This window comes from Mirounga angustirostris, unplaced genomic scaffold, assembly GCF_029215605.1.
Source record: "Mirounga angustirostris isolate CCGP_5_RB_7025 unplaced genomic scaffold, mMirAng1.0.hap1 SCAF_5, whole genome shotgun sequence".
In the NCBI taxonomy this organism is placed as follows: Eukaryota; Metazoa; Chordata; class Mammalia; order Carnivora; family Phocidae; genus Mirounga; species Mirounga angustirostris.
The window spans coordinates 154285203-154306366 of record NW_026991713.1 but is presented as its reverse complement, the minus strand read 5'-3'; the positions used below and the strand labels follow the sequence as shown (position 1 = coordinate 154306366).

Genomic DNA, 21164 nt, shown 5'->3' with positions numbered 1-21164 from the left:
CCTTGTTTCAGAAGCATTTTGTTTAACCAGAAATTTCTTATTTGGCATTCCCATTTCAGCAGCTCTAACACAATATAAAAATAAGGACAAACACTGTATTTAGAAAGGGAGAGAAAACACTTATGGATGTGATACAGGACGACAGAAACAAATCATTTACACGTTGCTGTACTACTCAACTGGACTCAGTGCACTAGAGATTACTTTCCAGAAAGCAGCAGCTTACTAGAATAGCTACTAGGATGTTCTTGGCATTAGGTTTCCCTCCCATGAAGTCTTTCACACATTAGAAAAAGAATACATTCAAAAGATGTAAAATTAACACTGAATATAAAAATTAACTATTTTTAAGGCTGAGTGGCTATCGATGACACAAGTTGAACACTTAGTGTCACTTAGTAGTTTATACATTTACCTAAGGATGAAATCAGATTTTACCACCTGAATAATAAAACTTTGTATTAAAAAAAGGGATTTCTATCAACTCAGCTGTAGAAAAGTGAACTTTTTTCTAATTTGAACACAAATAGACCAACAGATGACTAAAATTAATTGCTTTGCTAATAAATGAATTAATGTGACATGAAACAGAAAACTTACTTCATGTACTTCTTCCTATCGAGAGACTTCTGTGTTGCAGCCGACAGGGCCACTCGTGGACTTTTCATTTTGTCCTTGAAAATACAAACCAAAAAGCTTTAGTGGTACCAGTAATACCACTAAAATAATATAGGATGATTTCAAACTGCATGGAAAAGCTTGTCTTGCTAATATTTGGAACTTTAACTTAGTCTGTCTTTAGAACTAAAGCAGTCCAACTTCTTAAATAATTACAATTATTTTTCCCAATGAAATAATATAAATTTAGCTTCCTTTTCTTTTGTCAACCACATTAAAATCACCGATTCAAACCACACACCTCCAACACTCTGACATATTTCAAATAACTCTGGTTTCAAAAAAAAAAGCAAAATCCACATGGTAGTTTCAAGGAAATTCAATCAGGAGCCATGATAGTTTTTTTGTTTGTTTGGTTTTGTTTTTTCAATGATAGTTTTTCATAAGTCATCCAAACAACATTCAAAACTTCGACTCCAAAATCCAATCATAAAACAATACCCAATTCTTTTAAATCTGTCTTCAGAGTTAAGTGTTGCTGGTTATCCTGGGAACTGTCTGTGCTTAAGAATTGTAGGGAGGGGTGGAGGGCGCTTGGGTGGCTCAGTTGGTTAAGCGACTGCCTTCGGCTCAGGTCATGATCCTGGAGTCCCGGGATCGAGTCCTGCATCGGGCTCCCTGCTCGGCAGGGAGTCTGCTTCTCCCTCTGACCCTCCTCCCTCTCATGCTCTCTGTCTCTCATTCTCTCTCAAATAAATAAATAAATAAATAAATAAAATCTTTGGGGCGCCTGGGTGGCTCAGTTGGTTGAGCGACTGCCTTCAGCTCAGGTCATGATCCTGGAGTTCCGGGATCGAGTCCCGCATCGGGCTCCCTGCTCGGCGGGGAGCCTGCTTCTCCCTCTGACCCTCCTCCCTCTCATGCTCTCTGTCTCTCATTCTCTCTCTCTCAAATAAATAAATAAATAAAATCTTTAAAAAAAAAAAAAACAATTGTAGGGAGGGTGCTGAAGTCAAAACAGAGACTGAGATTTGGTATCAATTACCCCAAACCCAGAAGAACCTCATTGTGAAATAAGAAGAAATAAATAAACTGGTCTCTGTCCCTGGTTCCTGCTAATATTTTATCTTTGACCCCAGTTCCTAACAGAGCTCCTAAAACCCTTGTAAGGTGAGATCGTAATGGCAGCAGCATCTTTTGTTCTAATATTTGGTCTTTGACCTCAGTTCCTGACACAGAGCTCGTAAATCCCTTGGAATTTTCTGGGTGATAGGAGCATCTTTTGTTCTAATGAGACAACTTTTGGGGGCTCCCAGGTACAGGCTATTCATCAGAAAGACCAAGCAGGAGTAGAAGCTTACCCCCTTGCCCAGAGACAAGAGAGGAGCTACAGATTGAGTTAATCACTGATCATGCCTACATGATAAATCCTCCATAAAAACACCTAAAGTATGGGGTCAGAGAGCTTCCAGGTTAGTGAACACATCCACGTGCCGGGAAGATGGCACATTCCAACTCCATGGGGGACAGAAGCTCCTGCCCTTGGGACCCTTCCAGTCTCTACTCTATGCGTCTCTTCATCTGGTGGTTCATCTACATCCTAATTATGTCCTTTATTACATAATAAACCAGTAAATCCCCTAACAACTGTGAACCATTCTAGAAAATTATCAAACCGAAAGGTAGGGTTGTGGGAATCCTGTTTTATAGCTGGTAGAGTCAGAAATACAACTGACAACCTGAGACTTTGGATGGGGAGTCTTAACTGCCTCCTTACCTTGTAGTATCTGACTCTTAATTCCAAGTAGATACTATCAGAACTGAAGTGAATTGTAGGACACCCCACTGGTGTGGGAGAAGTGGTCGGCATGGGGGAAAAACTCACACATCTGGTATCAGAAGTACCAGAAGTTTCATGAGTGTAGAAGAAATATTTTTTTCTTTTTCACTCATTCTTTAAAAAAACATATAACATACCATTTGCCTGAGCATTTTCTCTTTGCGAACTTCTCGATCATGATGTAGAATAGACATTCTTTCCGCTGCATCCATTACAAAGAATATGTCATGAATACCATACAGGGCAGCTCGCAACTAGGTTCAAAAGGAGAAAATATTGTACCCATTTAAAACGATGAGGTTAGAGTTCAGTAATATTAGATGCACTTGCACTTTTAAGTGAAAAAGGTTAGTTTTAATTAAAACCTATTTTCAGTGGCTAAATGAAGGGAGAGAGAGAAATTTCCATCTCCTAAAGGCCTTCAGGATACATGCATTTACCTGAGCTAACACTCTTTCCTGAAGAGAGGCATCTTGCGCTGAAACAACTCCTCTCTTCAATGGTGCTTCTGACTGAAAACTCCTTATGAATTCCATAGTGTCCTGGAAGAAGAAATACTCTGTCAAAAACCACTTTTCTAGAAAAATTCATGATCACTGGAATTTCGTTTTGATTTTTTTCTCGGCCAATTCAAAATTACTAAGAACATAAAACTATTACTTATCCAAAGTTAAATGGCACTCACTTTGAAGAGACATCCACAAACTATTTTATTTACATACTTAAAAAAATCATCTGAATGAGATTAATCATATAATTGCCTACATTGCAGTGACTAAGAAATGTTTGATCTGCCTAAGTTCTGAACTAATGTGTCATCTGCAGCTAGTGACTAGCAGTCGCTGGACTGAGAAACTGAGCCAGAAGTGAAATAGGAACAACGGAGCAGCTCCTTACTTTTACAGTTTGGCGAAGTTGTTTCAGCTTATCTGTCTGCATAAGCCTACGAGTAAGAAATCCTTTTGCCACTGCAGTTATCTTGTTAAATTTTGTTTGTACTTCCGGACTGAAAACCTAGAAGAAATAAGACACAATGATTCAAGAATGAGCCTTATACTCCTTAATCTATTACAATGAACTAAATTCTACACACGTATGCTCTGTGTAGGTTCATCTCCTACACAGAGAAGAGCTAAGCTATTTGATGTAGGGCACAAACATCTGTCCTCATTTATACAACCTAAGATAATGTACCTCTTTAAAAAGTACAGATAGACAGACACACAAATATCACTAAGTTTGCCCACCTGAGACCATTTAGGTTTGGCCCTTCCAAAAGGCCTTGTTACTGAGACTCTGGTCAAGCCACTAGTTGATGATCCCCAGAGGTAGAAGGGTGCTTCATTTGCAGAAGCAAAGCTATGCTGCAGGGCAGAGTTTGTGAAACCTAGGGAAATATATGTACAGTATTATACTTGACGGCACATAATCAGAATATGCAGAACAGCCAAATAAACACTTGTGACTCGCTAAGAATAACAACTGGCTCTGAAACTAGTCCACATGCAGACTTAAAATATTTATGGACTTTAAGCTTCTGCACCAGATGGATCTTTTCAACACCAACAGCGTCTCAGGATAATTGAAGATGTGCAGATAAGCTCTTGCTGGGTCTGAAGAATTAGATGTAATTCAAGATCACTGGGGAGACAGCAAACTGTGTTTTCAGTTGAAGCGTATCACCTGCTGCAAGAATAAACAAAGACTGGGCTCTGAGTCAAATTTCCTGGTATTTTCCTTGCTGAGGTGGCTTTTCTCATGAACACCTGCTCACCAGGCTTTGATGTGCTATCATTTCATTTTTCACTAGTTACTGGGCAGCTGGCAAATGGGATTACTTGAAGGATGGAGCTACAGTTTTAAAGTGTGCCAAGTAAAATATCTTACTATAGGATAATTTTTTCAAACAGAAGAGAATTTTTAAAATATTTACCAGGGGCGCCTGGGTGGCTCAGTTGGTTAAGCGACTGCCTTCGGCTCAGGTCATGATCCTGGAGTCCCGGGATCGAGTCCCGCATCGGGCTCCCTGCTCGGCAGGGAGTCTGCTTCTCTCTCTGACCCTCCCCCCTCTCATGCTCTCTCTATCTCATTCTCTCTCTCAAATAAATAAATAAAATCTTAAAAAAAAAAAAAATATTTACCAGAACTAGAGTTTGAAGGATGGAGCGAGTCTACCTGAGACAGCATTGTTTCCAGCAAACCAGACTCACTTATTTTTCTCCATTCTAAGTTCACTGCGTTGTTAATGCCTGATTCAGATGCTTCAGCTGCAATCACCTTCTTCTCTTTTAACATTTTCTCCTGTTCTTCTATTTCCTGCAGATTAAATGTATTATATAACGTGCTACATCTTCTGTTAAATTATATCTCCAAATACCATCATTTTAGGCTTAGCTAAAAGTAATGGGTAATTATCAGCAAATGGTTAATTTCAAGTCTTCCTACCTCCAATGAAATCTTAAAACAAGTATCCTTGCTCTTACAATACACTCCTGCAGGATGCGTAGTTCAGCATCAATATATAAAAATCTTTGAAAAATATGGGGCGCCTGGGTGGCTCAGATGGTTGAGCATCTGCCTTCGGCTCGGGTCATGATCCCAGAGTCCTGGGATCGAGCCCCACATCAGGCTCCCTGCTCAGCGGGAAACCTGCTTCTCCCTCTCCCTCTGCCTGCTTCTTCCCCTGCTTGTACATTCTCACTCTCAAAAATAAATAAAATCTTAAAAAAAAAAACTTTGAAAAATATTACACGCTTTGAGTCAAGGATTCAATAAAGTATCCTTTTGATAAATTTTGCATTTATTTTTAGATAAGGAGCTAAATATTAAACCTCACATTTTTGCAATATCCATGTATCAAAATCAATCACCCCCTAAGATTAAGATATACAGGGGAAGAAATTACAAGTATCCTATATGCGACCAAAATTTATAGTATCCCCGGCGAAATTACACTTACCAGCCCCATATCCCTACATTTTAATTCCTCACCTTCTGCAATCTTTCCTGTTCCCTTTCCTGCTCAGCTATGAGTAGTGATAACTGCTGGGCATGCTGTTCTTCTAGCCTCTTCCGCATTTCTTCAAAAGCTAACATCTTGCTTTTTAATATCTCCTCGCCTTCTGAAAAGAAACACATCCCCTCAAATTTAGAAAATTTACTAATATCTGATACACAGTCAATTTAAATGATGCTTCTGACCAAAGAACATTCCTGGATCCGACATAACACAATCAAGGTAGAGCCAGGTCCCCACTCTGAGCCACATTCTCTTCCGCCATGCCCTTCATTTCAAGCTACCAAATGAAGGCCTGCTTATCACCACCATCCCCACTCACTCAACGGATCCCACCAGGATCTGAACCGATGGAGCCAACACTATCTATTCAGTCAAGATTCTCCTTACTCGGGGCACCTGGGTGGCTCAGTTGGTCAGGTGACTGCCTTCGGCTCGGGTCAGGATCCCAGGGTCCTGGGATCGAGCCCCACATCAGGCTCCCTGCTCTGCAGGGGGAGCCTGCTTCTCCCTCTCCTTTTGCCTGCCGCACCCCCCGATTGTGCTCTCTTTCTCTGTCACATAAATAAAATCTTAAAAAAAAAAAAAGATTCTCCTTACTCAAATTAACTTCAAGATGTGATTCTCGTCTACATCTCACCTCTATTCTGACTCTGGTCCTTCTCCAGGATCTCTGGTATTGTAGCTTCTAGTTTTATTTAGTTTTGATTTTTTAAATAAATGTTCCTTTGATAGTGTAAAGCTTCTCAGCTTCAGGTTCCAAAAAACATTGGATATTAAAATTTCAGATATTTAAATTACTAACTAAAAAATGTATTCAATCATTATGACTATGCAACTTACTGAACAGAAAGTAGTAAGATACTCTGAGATGTTGAAATACTAAGTATTACACAGATGTAGTACCTATTCATGAACCCATCACAATTTGGCTGAATTCAAAGAATCATTCTTTCCAAATATACAGTCAATGATTTTCACTGAAGATAAGCATATTATATTACCTATCTGCTATGGTATTCCCGTTTGTTGCTAAATACATTTTATTCAGCTACAACAATTTGCATTTGTTCATCTGCAATATTTCATAGGTAAAGGGGAGCTGGAGGAGCAGGAGTAGACTTACAACTTTCAGCAAAAAAGGACAAAGCTCCTCAGCTCAACCACTCAACCAACAGCAAGAGTCCATTCAGCTCTATCTTAAGAATTTCATAAATGAGCGCTGTCCAGGAGCTCCTCTGAGAGCAAGCTGGCTGCCTCCATGACTGGCGTCACCTCACTCGCGCTGGCCCTGCTCCTATTAAAGCTCTGCCAGGACTGCCCCCTGGTTAGCTTTGTGGACCTCTGGTATTCACAGAGACGGCCTCCAGCAACGCTGCCCTGTCCATCCAGATTATCCATACCGGCTCCCCAGAGAGCCACTGATGTTTTTATTACAATTCTTATTAAGTTACACAGATTTTCAACGGTCTGTCCCAACCCTATTTTTCCTATCAACCCTGTTATTTTTAGCGTGCAATTTTATAGAATGTGAAGTTTTTTTTCAGGAAGATACAGATCACATTAGAGCTGAAATGTTTATGTCCAAGAACTTCATTGACTTGACTCATTTCTTCCATATTAGTAATGAAGAATTATGAACCCTGACAACAAAGTAAGGAGTTAGAAGAAGAAAGACATGTTTTAACAAGTTGCTGTTAATAGGACACTAGATATGAAAGAAATTTGAAATAATTTTTATCCAATAAAGATGTCATTCTTAAAACACTACTTACAGAGCCTTATTTCTCTAATAATTTGATGTTAAAAGGTTCACTGAAGGACCAACTACATGAATATCTCATTACAAATGGAACAACAGACTGATGAAGATACTAGAAACCACTGTCCATCCAAAAGGAAGATAACATATTAATACACTAGATTAAAACTATGAGCGATGTTTCCTGCAAGAACTTTTTCTTCCAGTCATTAACAATATTCTCTGTAACACAAAGTGAATTGTGAAAGATTCATATTTTAAATAAGAGAAGGCTTTAAGAAAGCCTATCAAATGGCAATAAACTATAGCTAATTTTAGGTTATCTGATAAGAGAAATGAAATGAAGAACCCTGGTGAACAGATGAAGACAATTATTGTTTTTCAAAATGTCAATTAAAAGTATTCAATAAAGCTGCCATCTGCTTGGCAGGCATCAAACAATTCAGTTTCCTTACCTTTGGAACTACTGTCTAACATGTTACTCTTGTTGATGTAGACAGATCCCTTGGGGTATCTTTTTTCTGGCAAATGCTGCCTTTCCTGTTCAGCTATTCCAGTTGCTAAGACAAAAGGGCAGTTTTCTTTCTGCAAACTATCAATATCTAAATCAAGTCTCCGTTTAACTTTCTCAAAACTGTTATCCAAAAATGGTTCATTTCCACAGGACACTGTAGGGGTGTCCATCTGCTGTCTGGTATTCTGGTTTTGCATCAGTAAAGGAGATGGGTTTTTTACATCGTAAGACTTATTCAGTTCCATTTGTAAATTGCAGGCATTTTTCTCTAACACATTGGCTGACTTGAGTGCGCTCACAGTTCCGAAGTTCTGACTCACTACACACTGACTAGTGGCATATGGCTCATGCGATCTTGGCATTGCAGTACACATACCGTCCATTTTGGGTGGTCCTCTCCCATCAGATGTTAACTGACCTTCCATGACAGCAAGTTCATGAATGACCTTGTTTTCTAACTGATTTCCTGAAGACTGGCATACCTGATTTGATTTACCTAAAACCGCTTCCTGTATGGCTTCAGATGTATTTTTGCTGACATAAACCTCGCTTGGACAAACTCCTGCTAAATCAACTGGTAACTTTGGCACAGTTTCAGGTACATTTGTTTTTTCATCAGTATCTTGAACAACTAAGTCTACCGCCTGCTCTTTTCCTTTAGGACTTAACTCACAGGCATTTATTGGGTTATTTATAAGTATATGACATGCTGATGATGGCCTAGAATGCCTTCGATGCATTTGAGGACTCAGGCTTGGCTCTGGACTAGGTAATTTGGCATATGAACCAGTAAGACTTTTGATAACGTTACTTTCGGGAACAAAAGTGGGAATGACTTTAAAATCAGAATCAGGGTCTACAACAGTGCGATGGCCAGTTCGTACAGGTATGTCCACTTTAGAAAAGCTACCTAAAACAGACGCATTCATGCTGCTTGCTTGAGTGGAAGCACCTTGGAGAAGAACATTTGATTTATTAAGGCTTGGTTTGTCAGGAATCACTGAAGCACAGTGTCTGCTAGTCAACTGCGCCTTCTCCTTTCCATAGTCAGGCACTTTAACAGCCTCGTTTTCTTTATCTGAATGACTCTCGTGAACACGCCTCTTTGCACTACTTCTCAGGCTGCGTCTATATTGTTCTCTTTCTATATATTCCTTTGACTTTTTCATCAGGTTCTGAAGACTCATTATGTAGGGATCCGGAGTAACTTCCTCCAAAAGTGTCAGGTCCTGTTCTTCACTGGTTGGGAAGTGACCATCGGAGAGAAGACTCTCCTGAGGGGTTGCTGAGGGGGTCTTTGCAGAAGCTTCATTTTCCACAGGGGTAACAATATCTGAACTACCATAGTGCTTCAGAGAATTAGCTAAATCTATCCCATCAGATTTAAATTGGTCCTCATGATTCAATGGCAAAATTCCAGTTATCTTTTCAAACTTTCCTAAAGTAGAGTGTTCAGTAGGGCTTGGCAAGATATTTGGAAATGTAGCAGGGACATTCAAGTTTCTGACTTCTGAATCATAGTAAACTGTTTCAGTCTCCCATGGATCAAAATCACTGGCATTAGGTGCTTTTCTAACCTGGAAAAGAAAATTTAAAAATTAATATTTCCTCACTGCAAAGAAAAGCCTTTGATTTCATTATTTTCTAAAATTGAAATAGAAAATTCAAATATTCTAATATTTGAAAACACAAACAAAAACTAAGATAACCTTTTTCTGGTGTATCCTGTATCACATGGAGCTCAAATTACTATTAAACATATCTACTGATTAAAAAATTTTTAAATAAAATAAAATAATTAAAAAAAATTAAAACATCTATTGGTCATCCTGGCCTATTTATTAAAAGAGTATAAGAAAAAAAGGAAATTATCTAATCTGATACAAATATGTACATATATGAACGGGTATACACACACACATATATTCACATATCCATGCACAATTTAATCTTGGAATAGATGGATTTTTTTTTTTGGAATAGATGGATTTTAACTCTCTTCTATATTATATATATTATTAAAGTCACCAACTGGTTCTCCTACGAAAGCTAAGGATACCAATATATGAGATAAATAGCAAGTAATTAAATTTCTTACATGAATGACTCCTTCTTTAACGAAGGCTAACTTGCCTAGGATATTAAGCAAAAATAATTCAGTAACAAGACTCCTGCCTCCCATAAGCTTACACCAGATTTCAATTAAAATCCTTCTATATGATGAGGCAAATTTGTATTAAGTGATAGTTCAGCCATGTAGCTTAAGTTACTCAGAAATAAAAAAACTTTCTGGGGCGCCTGGGTGGCTCAGTCGTTACGTGTCTGCCTTCGGCTCGGGTCATGATCCCGGGGTCCTGGGATCAAGCCCTGCATCGAGCCCTGCATTGGGCTCCTGCTCAGCGGGAGGCCTGCTTCTCCTTCTCCCATTTCCCCTGCTTGTGTTCCCTCTCTCATTGTCTCTCTGTCAAATAAATAAAATCTTTAAAAAAAAAGAAGAAAACTTTCAACTTAAAATCTAATTCATCAAAGCAAATTTCAATTTGATTAAGTGACAGTCATTTTAAATAGCAACCCGTTTAGAACAAGCAAAGTAAGTAAAAAATTTATAAAATAAGATGAGAACAAATAACACACAAGAGAGCCAACAGAAAAAATAAAATTGCATTTTTCTATCTAAATAATTTGACTTTGCAAAAGAATAAAAAGTGATGTAGGATGGTTTTTAAAGATTATACAAGCATATATTACACTGACAGAAATTATCATATTATCATATCAATACAGACGCCAGAATCCTGAATATTAAAAGATTTTTAGGTTGTTATGTATGTGTTTTTTTTTCCTAGACCATATGGCACTCCTGTTTTACCTTACAAATCCCAAGACATATAATGGTTTCCAGGTACTATGCAATAAACACCACAACAAAGTATACTTAGTCACAACCTCAAGACAAAATAAAACAAAAGGGAAACATATTCACCAAATCCATGAACATGTTCATAGCCTTAAGTAAAATAAATTGTCTCCTTAAAATATCTCGCATTTCACACATATATACAGCAGCTACAGCTATGTTTTTTTGTACACTACTAAAATGAGCCTTTGGTTAGAGAATTTATTTATTTTTTATTTTTTTTTACGATTTTATTTATTTGACAGAGAGAGACACAGCGAGAGAGGGAACACAAGCAGGGGGAGCGAGAGAGGGAGAAGCAGGCTCCCGCCGAGCAGGGAGCCTGATGCGGGGCTCGATCCCAGGACCCAGGGATCATGACCTGAGCCGAAGGCAGATGCTTAACAACTGAGCCACCCAGGCGCCCCTGGTTAGAGAATTTAAATAACAACAACAACAAAAATGTATCATAGAATGATAGGTTTTACAGGTAAAAGAGCCTGGAGACATCTATTTGTACGATACAAAATTTCTCTATCTGCATAATTAATTCATTACCCTCTAGTTTAACACTGTACATGCTCTATTAAATGTTGGAAGTTTTAAGACTCAACAATCTCATTAGTAGTATATTTGATATAATCCCTCACTGGACCAACAATGATATGCCATTTTTGTTTCAATAACAGGAAACATCTAGTAAATAAAAAAAAACCTGGGGCGCCTGGATGGCTCAGTTGGTTAAGCAACTGCCTTCGGCTCAGGTCATGATCCTGGAGTCCCTGGATCGAGTCCCGCATCGGGCTCCCTGCTCGGCAGGGAGTCTGCTTCTCCCTCTGACCCTCCCCCCTCTCATGTGCTCTCTGTTTCTCTCATTCTCTCTCTCTCAAATAAATAAATAAAATCTTTAAAAAAAAAAAAACCTACACTTATTGTGCTACATATTGTGTATATATATATATATATATATTTTTTTTTTTTTTTAATCTACTACACACAGAAAAATGAAGGTAGCAGTTAGTGGGAAACAGCCTAAGGTTCATTGTACATGTGTCATCTAGCTTTGAATCAGAATGATTAAACTAACAAGCAATATGTTATGTATGTTATATATGTGGTTTTTTTTTTCCTAGACCATATGGTTAGTTTAGGTCTAAGATGCATCTAGACAATTCTACTTACATAATCTAAATTGCATTTGTGTACTTAAGAGAATTTTACCAAAAAAAAATTGGGGGCAGTTATTTACTTTAGCAGAGAATGAGAATAAGGTCATTGACTCAATAGTCTGATTAGTTCAGAGGTAAACTACAATGGTCAATTCTCTCATTCTGTCACTGAGAATTCCATGTTTTTAGAGTCATAAGACACAGACAATAAGCAATTATATTCAGGGAAGGGCTCCATTGTCTAAGTACCCTCTGATTCAAGTACTGGGAACATTACTAACAAGCAACTGAATGTTCTTTGGAGTAACTGAAATGGAATATCACAAACCATGAAGATTCTCAAACATAACAGTAAAATATATTGGTAACTAACTAGTAAGTGCAAACATATTTCTGAGAAATTATCATTAATGCGTACCTCATGATTTCTTAATCATAATTTTAAAAAGCATACATTACACACCTGAACATTTTCAAGAAGTTCCTGGACACGAGTCAATAAAGCTTTCTTCCTATTAACATGCTTTCTTGTTTCTATATCAAGTGCTTTCTGCTTTTCTTGTTGCATTTCCTTTCTTTTCTCAATGTTAAGCTGCAAAACATCAGAAATATGTAATTATTTCTCATAAATATAAAAACATGTTAAAGTCAGGAAGCTTTGAATCAGAATGATTAAAACATGCAAAAGGTAAAACTACAGGGAAAGAAATCTGAACAGTGGGTGGGGGTAATGAGTGGGATGGGGCACGGGAGATCTTTCTGTGGGTATCTGTAATATCCGTATGGGTATGAGTTATACAAGTGTATGCCATATATCAAAACTCATGGACTTTTAGAACTTAAGAGCTGTGCATTCTACTGCATGTAAATTATTCTCAACCGAATAAAAAAGTTAAAAAGAAAAAACCTGTTCAATTATCAAATGCTCTAAAATGAGAGGTAAAATAAGTCCTTTTGGCCACCGCTGAGCTTTTCATTTGGCAGTATCTTACTCCACAAGGTCAGATTCTTCAATTTCTAATCTTCTAATCAGTGTACATTTTACCTCATTGCTATTTCAAGAAACTGTCTAAAGGCTTAATGATAAAAGAAAGAGATAATGTTTTATTTGCCTACAAAATCAGAACACATTTGGTCCCAGTTCATTGTACTTTCTATTAAAAATATAACTTACCTAAAAAATTGAAGTTTCTAAGCATTACATCTTTTTAGTGAATTTAAATCTTAATTATTAAGTTCTAAGAGGCTTAGTCACTGCATTAAGGAGTCAAGACTTATTTTAGACTAATGTAAAGACAAAACATATCATAAAAAATTATTCCAAAATTACACTACTCATCTATCACATACAACATAAAATCATGGATTAAGGTCCATAAGCATCAGATTTTGCTTATAAATCAGTAATTGATGGAGTCATAGACCCTAAACAACAAGGCTCAGATATTTTGGTCCATATTAAACTAACAAGCAATATGTTATCAAGGAGCTGATAAAATTGTTTTTAAAGATTTTATTTATTTATTTGTCAGAGAGAGAACGAGAGCACAAGCAGGGGGAGCGCCAGGCAGAGGGAGAGGGAGAAGCAGGCTCCCCGCTGAGCAGAGAGCCTGACGTAGGGCTCGATCCCAGGACCCTGGGATCATGACCTGAGCCGCAGGCAGACGCTTAACCGACGGAGCCACCCAGGTGGCCCTGTTTTAAAATTTTTATTTGCATGGTACCAAAGAATCATTCCACAATTAACTTGCTAATCAAAAAGGGGAAAATGTATACTTTGAAGAGTTATGTGGCAGTCACCACTTGTAAAAGCGAGTGTTCCAACTAAATATCACGAATAGAGGGACAAACAGATTACGTAACTTCTAACTTAACTTCATATGGAGCACAGGACATCAGCTCCAAAGAATTCCTGTTGGAAATGTTTAACCTGACTTTGATCAAACTTGTACTTTTTTTCTAATCAAACTTTTAGACTTAATTTCCAGTTTATATGAACTACAGGGACTAAAGGATAAGTAAAATATCACCACCGAGAAACAGACAAATCCAAAATAAGGCATTTTCTGTAAGATAACTGGTCTGGTCTCCTTAAAAATTCACTATCGGGGCGGGGCGCCTGGGTGGCTCAGTCGGTTGGGCGACTGCCTTCGGCTCAGGTCATGATCCCAGGGTCCTGGGATCGAGCCCCGCATCAGGCTCCCTGCTCCTCGGGAAGCCTGCTTCACCCTCTCCCACTCCCCCCTGCCTGTGTTCCCTCTCTCACTGTCTCTCTCTCTCTGTCAAGTAAATAAAATCTTAAAAAAAAAAAAAAAAGAGATATTTAAAAAAAAAATTTTTTTCACTATCAGGGCGCCTGTAGCTCAGTTGTTAGGTGTCTGCCTTCGGCTCAGGTCATGATCCCAGGGTTCTGGGATCGAGCCCCATATCAGGCTCCCTGCTCGACAGGGAGCCTGCTTCTCCCCCTCCCACTCCTCCTGCTTGTGTTTCTGCTCTCGCTGTCTCTCTCTCTGTCAAATACATAAATAAAATCTTTAAAGAAAAAGAAAAGAAAAATATAAATTCACTATCATTACAAAAAAAAAAAATGGGGGGACGCCTGGCTGGCTGAGTCAGTCTCGGGGTTGTAAGTTCAAGCCCCATGTTGGGCGTAGAGATTACTTAAAAATAAAATCTTTTAAAAAAAATTTTTTGAGAGGTAGAAGAGCTGTTCTAGATCAAAACAGATTTTAAAAACATAACAAGCTAATGCTATTTGTGAACCTGACTGGATCCAGATTAGAAAAAAAATAGTTATAATACACATTTTGAGCACAAATGCAGAAATCTAAATATGAACCAAATATTAGATGTTATTAAAATTATTCCTAATTTTCTTAAAGTGTGATAATGGGTTTTATGTGGGAGGATATCCTTATTTTTAGAATATGTATATCAAAATATTTAAGGGAGAAGTATTATGTATCCACAATTTTCAAACGGCTCAGCAATAAAACAAAAACAGTATGTATGTACGTATACACACACACATATATATATAAAATTATAAACACGATAAAGCAAAGACGACAAAAATGTTCAAAATTGTTGAATCTAGATGGTACATATATGGGTGGCCAAGGTACTACCCTATTTTTCTGTATGTTTGAAAATTTCATTACAAAAAGTTGGCAGAAAATATTGATCTTTAAACCCGTTATACATTTTTTTACTGTTCCTTTCAATTATATTAATTTTCTGATTTGAAATAAAGTCACATTTTAAAAACATCAAATCGTATGAAAGAGTCTATAATGAAAAGAGTGTCTTCCTTCTCATCCTGTACTCCTTTATCCTTCCTCAGAGAAAGAAATATTCTTATATAAAAATCCAAATAGTTAACATACATATATATGAGTACCTCCTATGATCCAAGTAGTGTTCTAAGCATTTTACATGTATTCGATCATTTAATCCTCAAAACAACCCTGTGAAGTAGGGGCACCTGGGTGGCTCAGTCGTTAAGCGTCTGCCTTCTGCTCAGGTCATGATCCCAGGGTCCTGGGATCAAGCCCCGCATCGGGCTCCCCGCTCAGCGGAAAGCCTGCTTCTCCCTCTCCCACTACCCCTATGTTCCTTCTCTCGCGTTGTCTCTGTCAAATAAACAAATCTTAAAAAAAAAACAAAACCTGTGAAGTAGATACTATTTTTATCCTCATTTAATAAATAAATGGACCTGTATGTTCGCACAGCAGGTAAGTAGCAGAGTAATGATTTATTTTTTAAAGATTTTATTTATTTGAGAGAGAGAGAGATAGCGAGAGAAAGCATGAGCAAGGGCAGGGAGAGGGAGAAGCAGGCTCCCCGCTGAGCACAGAACCCGACGCAGGACTCTATCCCAGGACCCTAAGATCGGGACCTGAGCCAAAGGCAGACTCTTAATCGACAAAGCCACCCAGGTGCCCCAAAAGTAATGATTTAAACCAAAACCAGAAGGCTCCAGAATCAGGCTTTTAACCACTATTCTACCCTGCTCCTGACAGCATGATGTGTGCAGTGATTTACAATAGACTGTGCAGAACATTCCATGCCTGCACATTTAGGTGTATTGTACTCGTTTTAATGGCATGAATGAGATCCTATAAAATGGACCACGGTCTGTTAAATTAGTTTACCACTGATGGACATTTAAGTTGTTTGTTAATCTTTTGCTATTTTAAACAATGCTACTGCATAACCTGTATGTACTTCCTCTGGCACACAGATGAGTATAAGTCTAAGACATTCCCAAAAATGGAATTGCTAAGTTAAAGTTATATATACTTTAAAATTCTGATAAACACTACCAAAATAGTCTCCAAAAAATAAAGTCAAGTGCTCCTCTCAGCAAAAATGCAGTACAAGCTCCTTTTCCTCACAACCTAAGGAACACTAGGTCTTATTGGATCTTTGCCAATCAAGTAGATTAAAAAAAATGCTAACTCATTCGTATTTCGTTAATTATGAATAAGAGGCATTTTTTCAATGTTTATAAGCCTTCTTTTTTCTGTAAACTACTTTAGTGATTCACTATAGAAAAAAAGATTATTTAAAAATCAAAGAATGTTTGGGGTGCCTGGGTGGCTCAGTCGTTAAGCATCTGCCTTTGGCTCAGGTCATGATCCCAGGGTCCTGGGATCGAGCCCCGCATCGGGCTCCCTGCTCGGCAGGAAGCCTGCTTCTCCCTCTCCCACTCCCCCTGTTTGTGTTCCCTCTCTCACTGTGTCTCTGACAAATAAATAAAATCTTTAAAAAAAAATTTTTTTTAAATAAATAAAAATCAAAGAATGTTTACCAGCGGAGAAAGCACAGCCACTCCATGGAAGCGAATAAGTGAGATGCTTTCAGACTGGACAGGTAGAAAGCTCTCTGTGGATAGTGATGCCTCTTGGATTCTGGCAAGACTATTCTCACAGAACTTCTCATACTCCTCCATCTTCCCACAGTTACACTATAAGAGAGAAAAATGTCATTTTTAATATGGTGAAAAAAACAGATCTTAATTATTTGGCAAATTTTATTGAGCACTGAAATATTTCTAGAATTCACAATTCCTAAAATTGGCTTTCCCATAATTTTTTTTTTTTTTTTACTGATAAACAGCTAATTCTTTTTTTTTTAAGGTTTTATTTATTTATTTGACAGAGAGAGACACAGTGAGAGAGGGAATAAAAGCAGTGGGAGTGGGAGAGGGAGAAGCAGGCCTCCCGCAGAGCAGGGAGCCCGATGTGGGGCTCGATCCCAGGACCTGGAATCATGACCTGAGCTAAAGGCAGACGCTTAACGACTGAGCCACCCAGGCGCCCCTAATGAACAGCTAATTCTTAAGTATAGGTAAGCACCTCAAGATCCTACTCAGTTAAGCCTTGCTTCATATAGTAAATATGTCTAAACATATGTATATAAACCAATCTTTAAATATGACTTGTTTAAAAAAGTACTAAGAACCCACTGGTGAAAAATTCTTAAAGGAAAAAAAGTTCTATACCACTTTACTAACTTTAGATTATAAAATAGAATATTGTATTTTCCTTAGCAGGACTTATCTACACAAGAAAAACTAAATCATACAAAAGTGGAAATGCTTTTTTAGCAAAAAAAAAAAAAAAGATAAAAAGGCTATTTACATAAAAGAGGATATTTACTTTTAAAAATTATTTTGTTATCATGGAGTTCAAAGTCTATTATTTTCATATCTCAAAAATATACTTTAACTCCCTGGTCCCAAGCCAAATCAGCCAGAGGCGGAAACAGAATATCTACTGGCTCTCATAATTCTATTTCATTGTCAAAAATTGGAACCATCACCAAACTACTTAAAACAATCAGCCCAGTAATTTCACAATTTCTGGAAAATTGTGATGGTGGCTATAAAAATTCAAGGTAATCAGGAAGGATTAGCCAGCACGTTCGTTCATTTAGCCAGTGTTAAATATTTGATTGCCTGTTTCCATAGCATTATGTCTGGCTTTGTTTCCTTTAAACAAGCAAGGGAAAGTAAAAAGAGAGACATCATCAGACTCATCAACAGCAAGGTTATGAACTGTGAAAACAGAAAAACTAATACAATAATGTTCCCTTAAGTGTTCATTTTCAAGCAGTTAATTAACAAAGAAGGGGGGGCAGAAAAATTCAACTAATGATGGGGGATAGGCAGAGATGAAATAAGATGGAGTAGGATACTGTCTTAAGCCTCAAGGCACTTAAAAGTTCAGTACATTAAAGGGTCAGGGACAAATTAGAGCACAACTAGAAATGAAGAAAAAGCTTCTTATGATTTGATTACGAAAAAAATAAGATATTGCTAATTTTGACCAATTGGTAGTCTTCTTATCAACAACACTTCTTCCTACCATCCCATTAATTCTAATTATTTCTATATTTGATTTATGCAAAGTGTGAGTTTAATTTCAAAGAAATGGATCTCTAGAGTGTAAATGAGATTGTTTTGCAAATTTATATTCATAAAACAAGCAAAAGTAAACAAACAAACAAACCACAACACCTTCCTACATGACAATCATAGGAAGGCCTTATTTTCCAGTCTGGATTTCAACCCCCGTTATGCTGTCTTAACAACCAAAATATGCAGAAGCTAAAATGTAAGAGAAATTCAAATGATCCCATTTCTACTAAAATACTCAAAAATATTTTTTAACACAACCCCTGCACCCAGCATTACAGGAACGTAAATAGGTTACTCATACAATGAAAGAAATATACTTTCTACGGATACCCAAGCAAGGCATGAAATTCTATTTTAAAGGTCTGGGAAATGTAAGGAATAAATAAAATATTCTTATGGCAAGTTTTATTTTTTTTCCAACAACATCATATAGATATGCTTCATTGCTTTGGAAAGTTAAATTCACATCTCTTCAAAAGACCTGTATGTCATGCATATTACAGATGTACAGTAATAGATTATTATCACAGCATAACTATGGCATATAATAGTGCATTAAATACCCATATACAAGTGCTAATATGGTTGATTACGGAAATGACCAAATGATCCTAGAGCATGACTGAATTCTTCCTATCCTTCAGTCTCAACTTGGATGTCCCCCTCCTCAGGCCATCCCTGATGATCCCATCTACATTAACCCTACATCAGTCACTATCACATCACATTGCCCCGCTGTTTCCCAATTTTCGCAGCACTTACCACTATCTGAAATTATCTTTATTTCCTTGGGTTTTGTCTGTCTTCCTCCACCAAAACGTAAGCTCCATAAGCACAGGTACCTTTGCAGTCTTGCTCACCACTGAATCCCCATTACACAGAACAGCGTCAGCACACAGAAGGCACTTGATAAAAGTATTGAATAAATGAATTAGGGTAATCAGCTCAAACAATAAACCAGGAGAAACCAGGAGGAAAAAAGAGAGTGGACTATACAGCAAAGAAGCTAGCAAGGAAGAATGGAATTTAGAGAATGGTAGTTTCATGGATGACCCTATTCTCTGAAGAAACTGGTACCTCTAAACTGCAAAGGCAATCATTTAAAAAATGAGCATAATTGGGCACCTGTGTGGCTCAGTTGGTTAAGCACTGGACTCTTGATTTTGGCTCAAGTCATGATCTCAGGGTGGTTGTGAGATCCAGCACCTCCCCAGGCTCTGCACTGGGTGTGGAGCCTGCTTGGGGATCTCTCTCTCCCTCTCCACTGCCCTTCCCCCTTTCTCTGTCTCTGTCTCTCCCTCTCTAAAAAAAAAAAAAAGAGCATCGTATCCTATATGACTAAGCAGGAGGGCACTTCGTTTCTCACACCACAATTATCTGTCAGCAGAGGTTTTTTTGAATGGAGCCTTGACTACAGTGCCACCCCAACCACAAATCTACTGACCCATATTTTACCATCAGGCATTACTGGATTACTGGTCCACTTGAATTAATAATTTGTCAGCTGTATCAAGTTCAGACATGCCTAGTGTTCTCCATTTATACCATGACCCTTCACCAAATGAGCCTCTGCAAACCCCATAGATTCATCCTTCTGCTACCTACTCCTCACCAGTGTCCTACCAGAAATATCACTAAAGGGAATGGTAAAAGTAATATATAACAGATCTTGCCTTGATTTCAAATCCTAGCTGGTTGTTTATCCCTAAGTGCTCCCAAAGACATAATCTTTTTGTATACTCAATAAAGGGAAGGTTCCTTATCCAGGCACATACTAGCTGTGTGTTCTTGGCAATTTATTTACCATCTCTATGCCTCAATTTCCTCATACGTAATGCATGGATAATCAGAGTATCTGTCTCAAGAACTCAATGAACTAATACATGTATGGCAATTAGCATAATGCAGGACATGCAGAAAGCATCAATAAATGGGGACTGCCTTTATTATTAAGAGGATGATGATTATGATTTTTATCACGAGATTATGAATTCCTGGAGGGCAGCGACAGTGCTTGGATTCAAATGTAATTTTAAAACATGGAAAGGGGGACATCCTCCTCATTTCGTTGTTTCCAGACCCCTCCTCATCAATCTCTAGGCGCCTTCCACTTGCCTAAATTGGGGGTAGGGAACTGGGATTACAACCAGATAGAAGCAGAATGGGAATCACCTCGCAGCATCAGGGGCAATCAAGAGAATTTGCTTTATTAGCCTCAAGCTTATTCCCCTGAGTCTCAAAGGCGGAACAAACAGCATTCCTAGCTAGAGCCTTTGGTTGTGGTAACCGGCTTTCAGAATGGCCAGGGCACACCCTGAGGATAACTCCCTCGCCAGCATCTTGGGAGAAGAAAAACGGTCCAGTTTTATCAACAGGCGGTGATTCCCCGGCTCTGTCCCGAGGTTATTTGCCAGGGACCCTCTGCCTTAACCCCGGCGCCCCACGCCCACCTCCCCCAGCTCCTCTGCTAAGGCTCCATCCCGAGGGCCCACCAGGCAGCGCCAGCATCCGAGCATCACCTCCGCGCCGAGTGTCGCTGGTCCCCGGGCACCTGTCTCCTCACACCCGGCGCCTTTCTCTGGGCTCGAAGACCGGGAGCCCAGCATCTGCGTTCGGGTTCCGTACAGAGCTCACCCTCAGCTTTCAGGGAGCCAATTTCGCCGCCCCCGGTGGCCTCGCAGCGGGATCTGCGGATCTGTCTAGCCCCCGCCTTATGCACACACCTGATCTCCCACGGCCTGGTCACGCTTTTTTCCCCTCGCCCCGGGCCTAGTCAGGAAGCAAACAGCTCAATTTATACTGACAGAGCGCAGCTCGGCCCGGCGCCTCCTTCTCCTTCTCCTCCCCGCCATATTACGGGTCTCTGGCGGCAACGCGGGATCCTGGCAACGGCCGCCGCCGCCGCCACAGCCCGGACTCCACCTC

The 21164-nt window shown here is 38.8% G+C and overlaps 1 protein-coding gene across 11 annotated transcripts in view; it reads right to left on the bottom strand.

Moving 5' to 3' along the window:
* Window positions 1-21164, bottom strand: part of CCP110 (centriolar coiled-coil protein 110) — a 26853-nt gene extending 5689 nt beyond the window's left edge. For 2 of the 11 annotated variants that reach the window (XR_010411865.1, XM_064592604.1), the window contains exons 1-12: window positions 20759-20955; window positions 16629-16784; window positions 12279-12407; window positions 7692-9327; window positions 5450-5580; window positions 4600-4774; window positions 3706-3845; window positions 3356-3472; window positions 2899-3000; window positions 2596-2712; window positions 601-674; window positions 2-93 (exon numbers count right to left, since the gene is read on the bottom strand). Coding sequence is in view for 9 of the 11 variants with exons in the window: in XM_064592604.1 (XP_064448674.1) it covers window positions 2-93; window positions 601-674; window positions 2596-2712; window positions 2899-3000; window positions 3356-3472; window positions 3706-3845; window positions 4600-4774; window positions 5450-5580; window positions 7692-9327; window positions 12279-12407; window positions 16629-16784; window positions 20759-20845 (2956 nt within the window). In the remaining 2 variants the exon portion in view is untranslated. The other 9 variants (XM_045875072.3, XM_064592605.1, XR_010411866.1 and 6 more) reach the window with 7 other exon arrangements.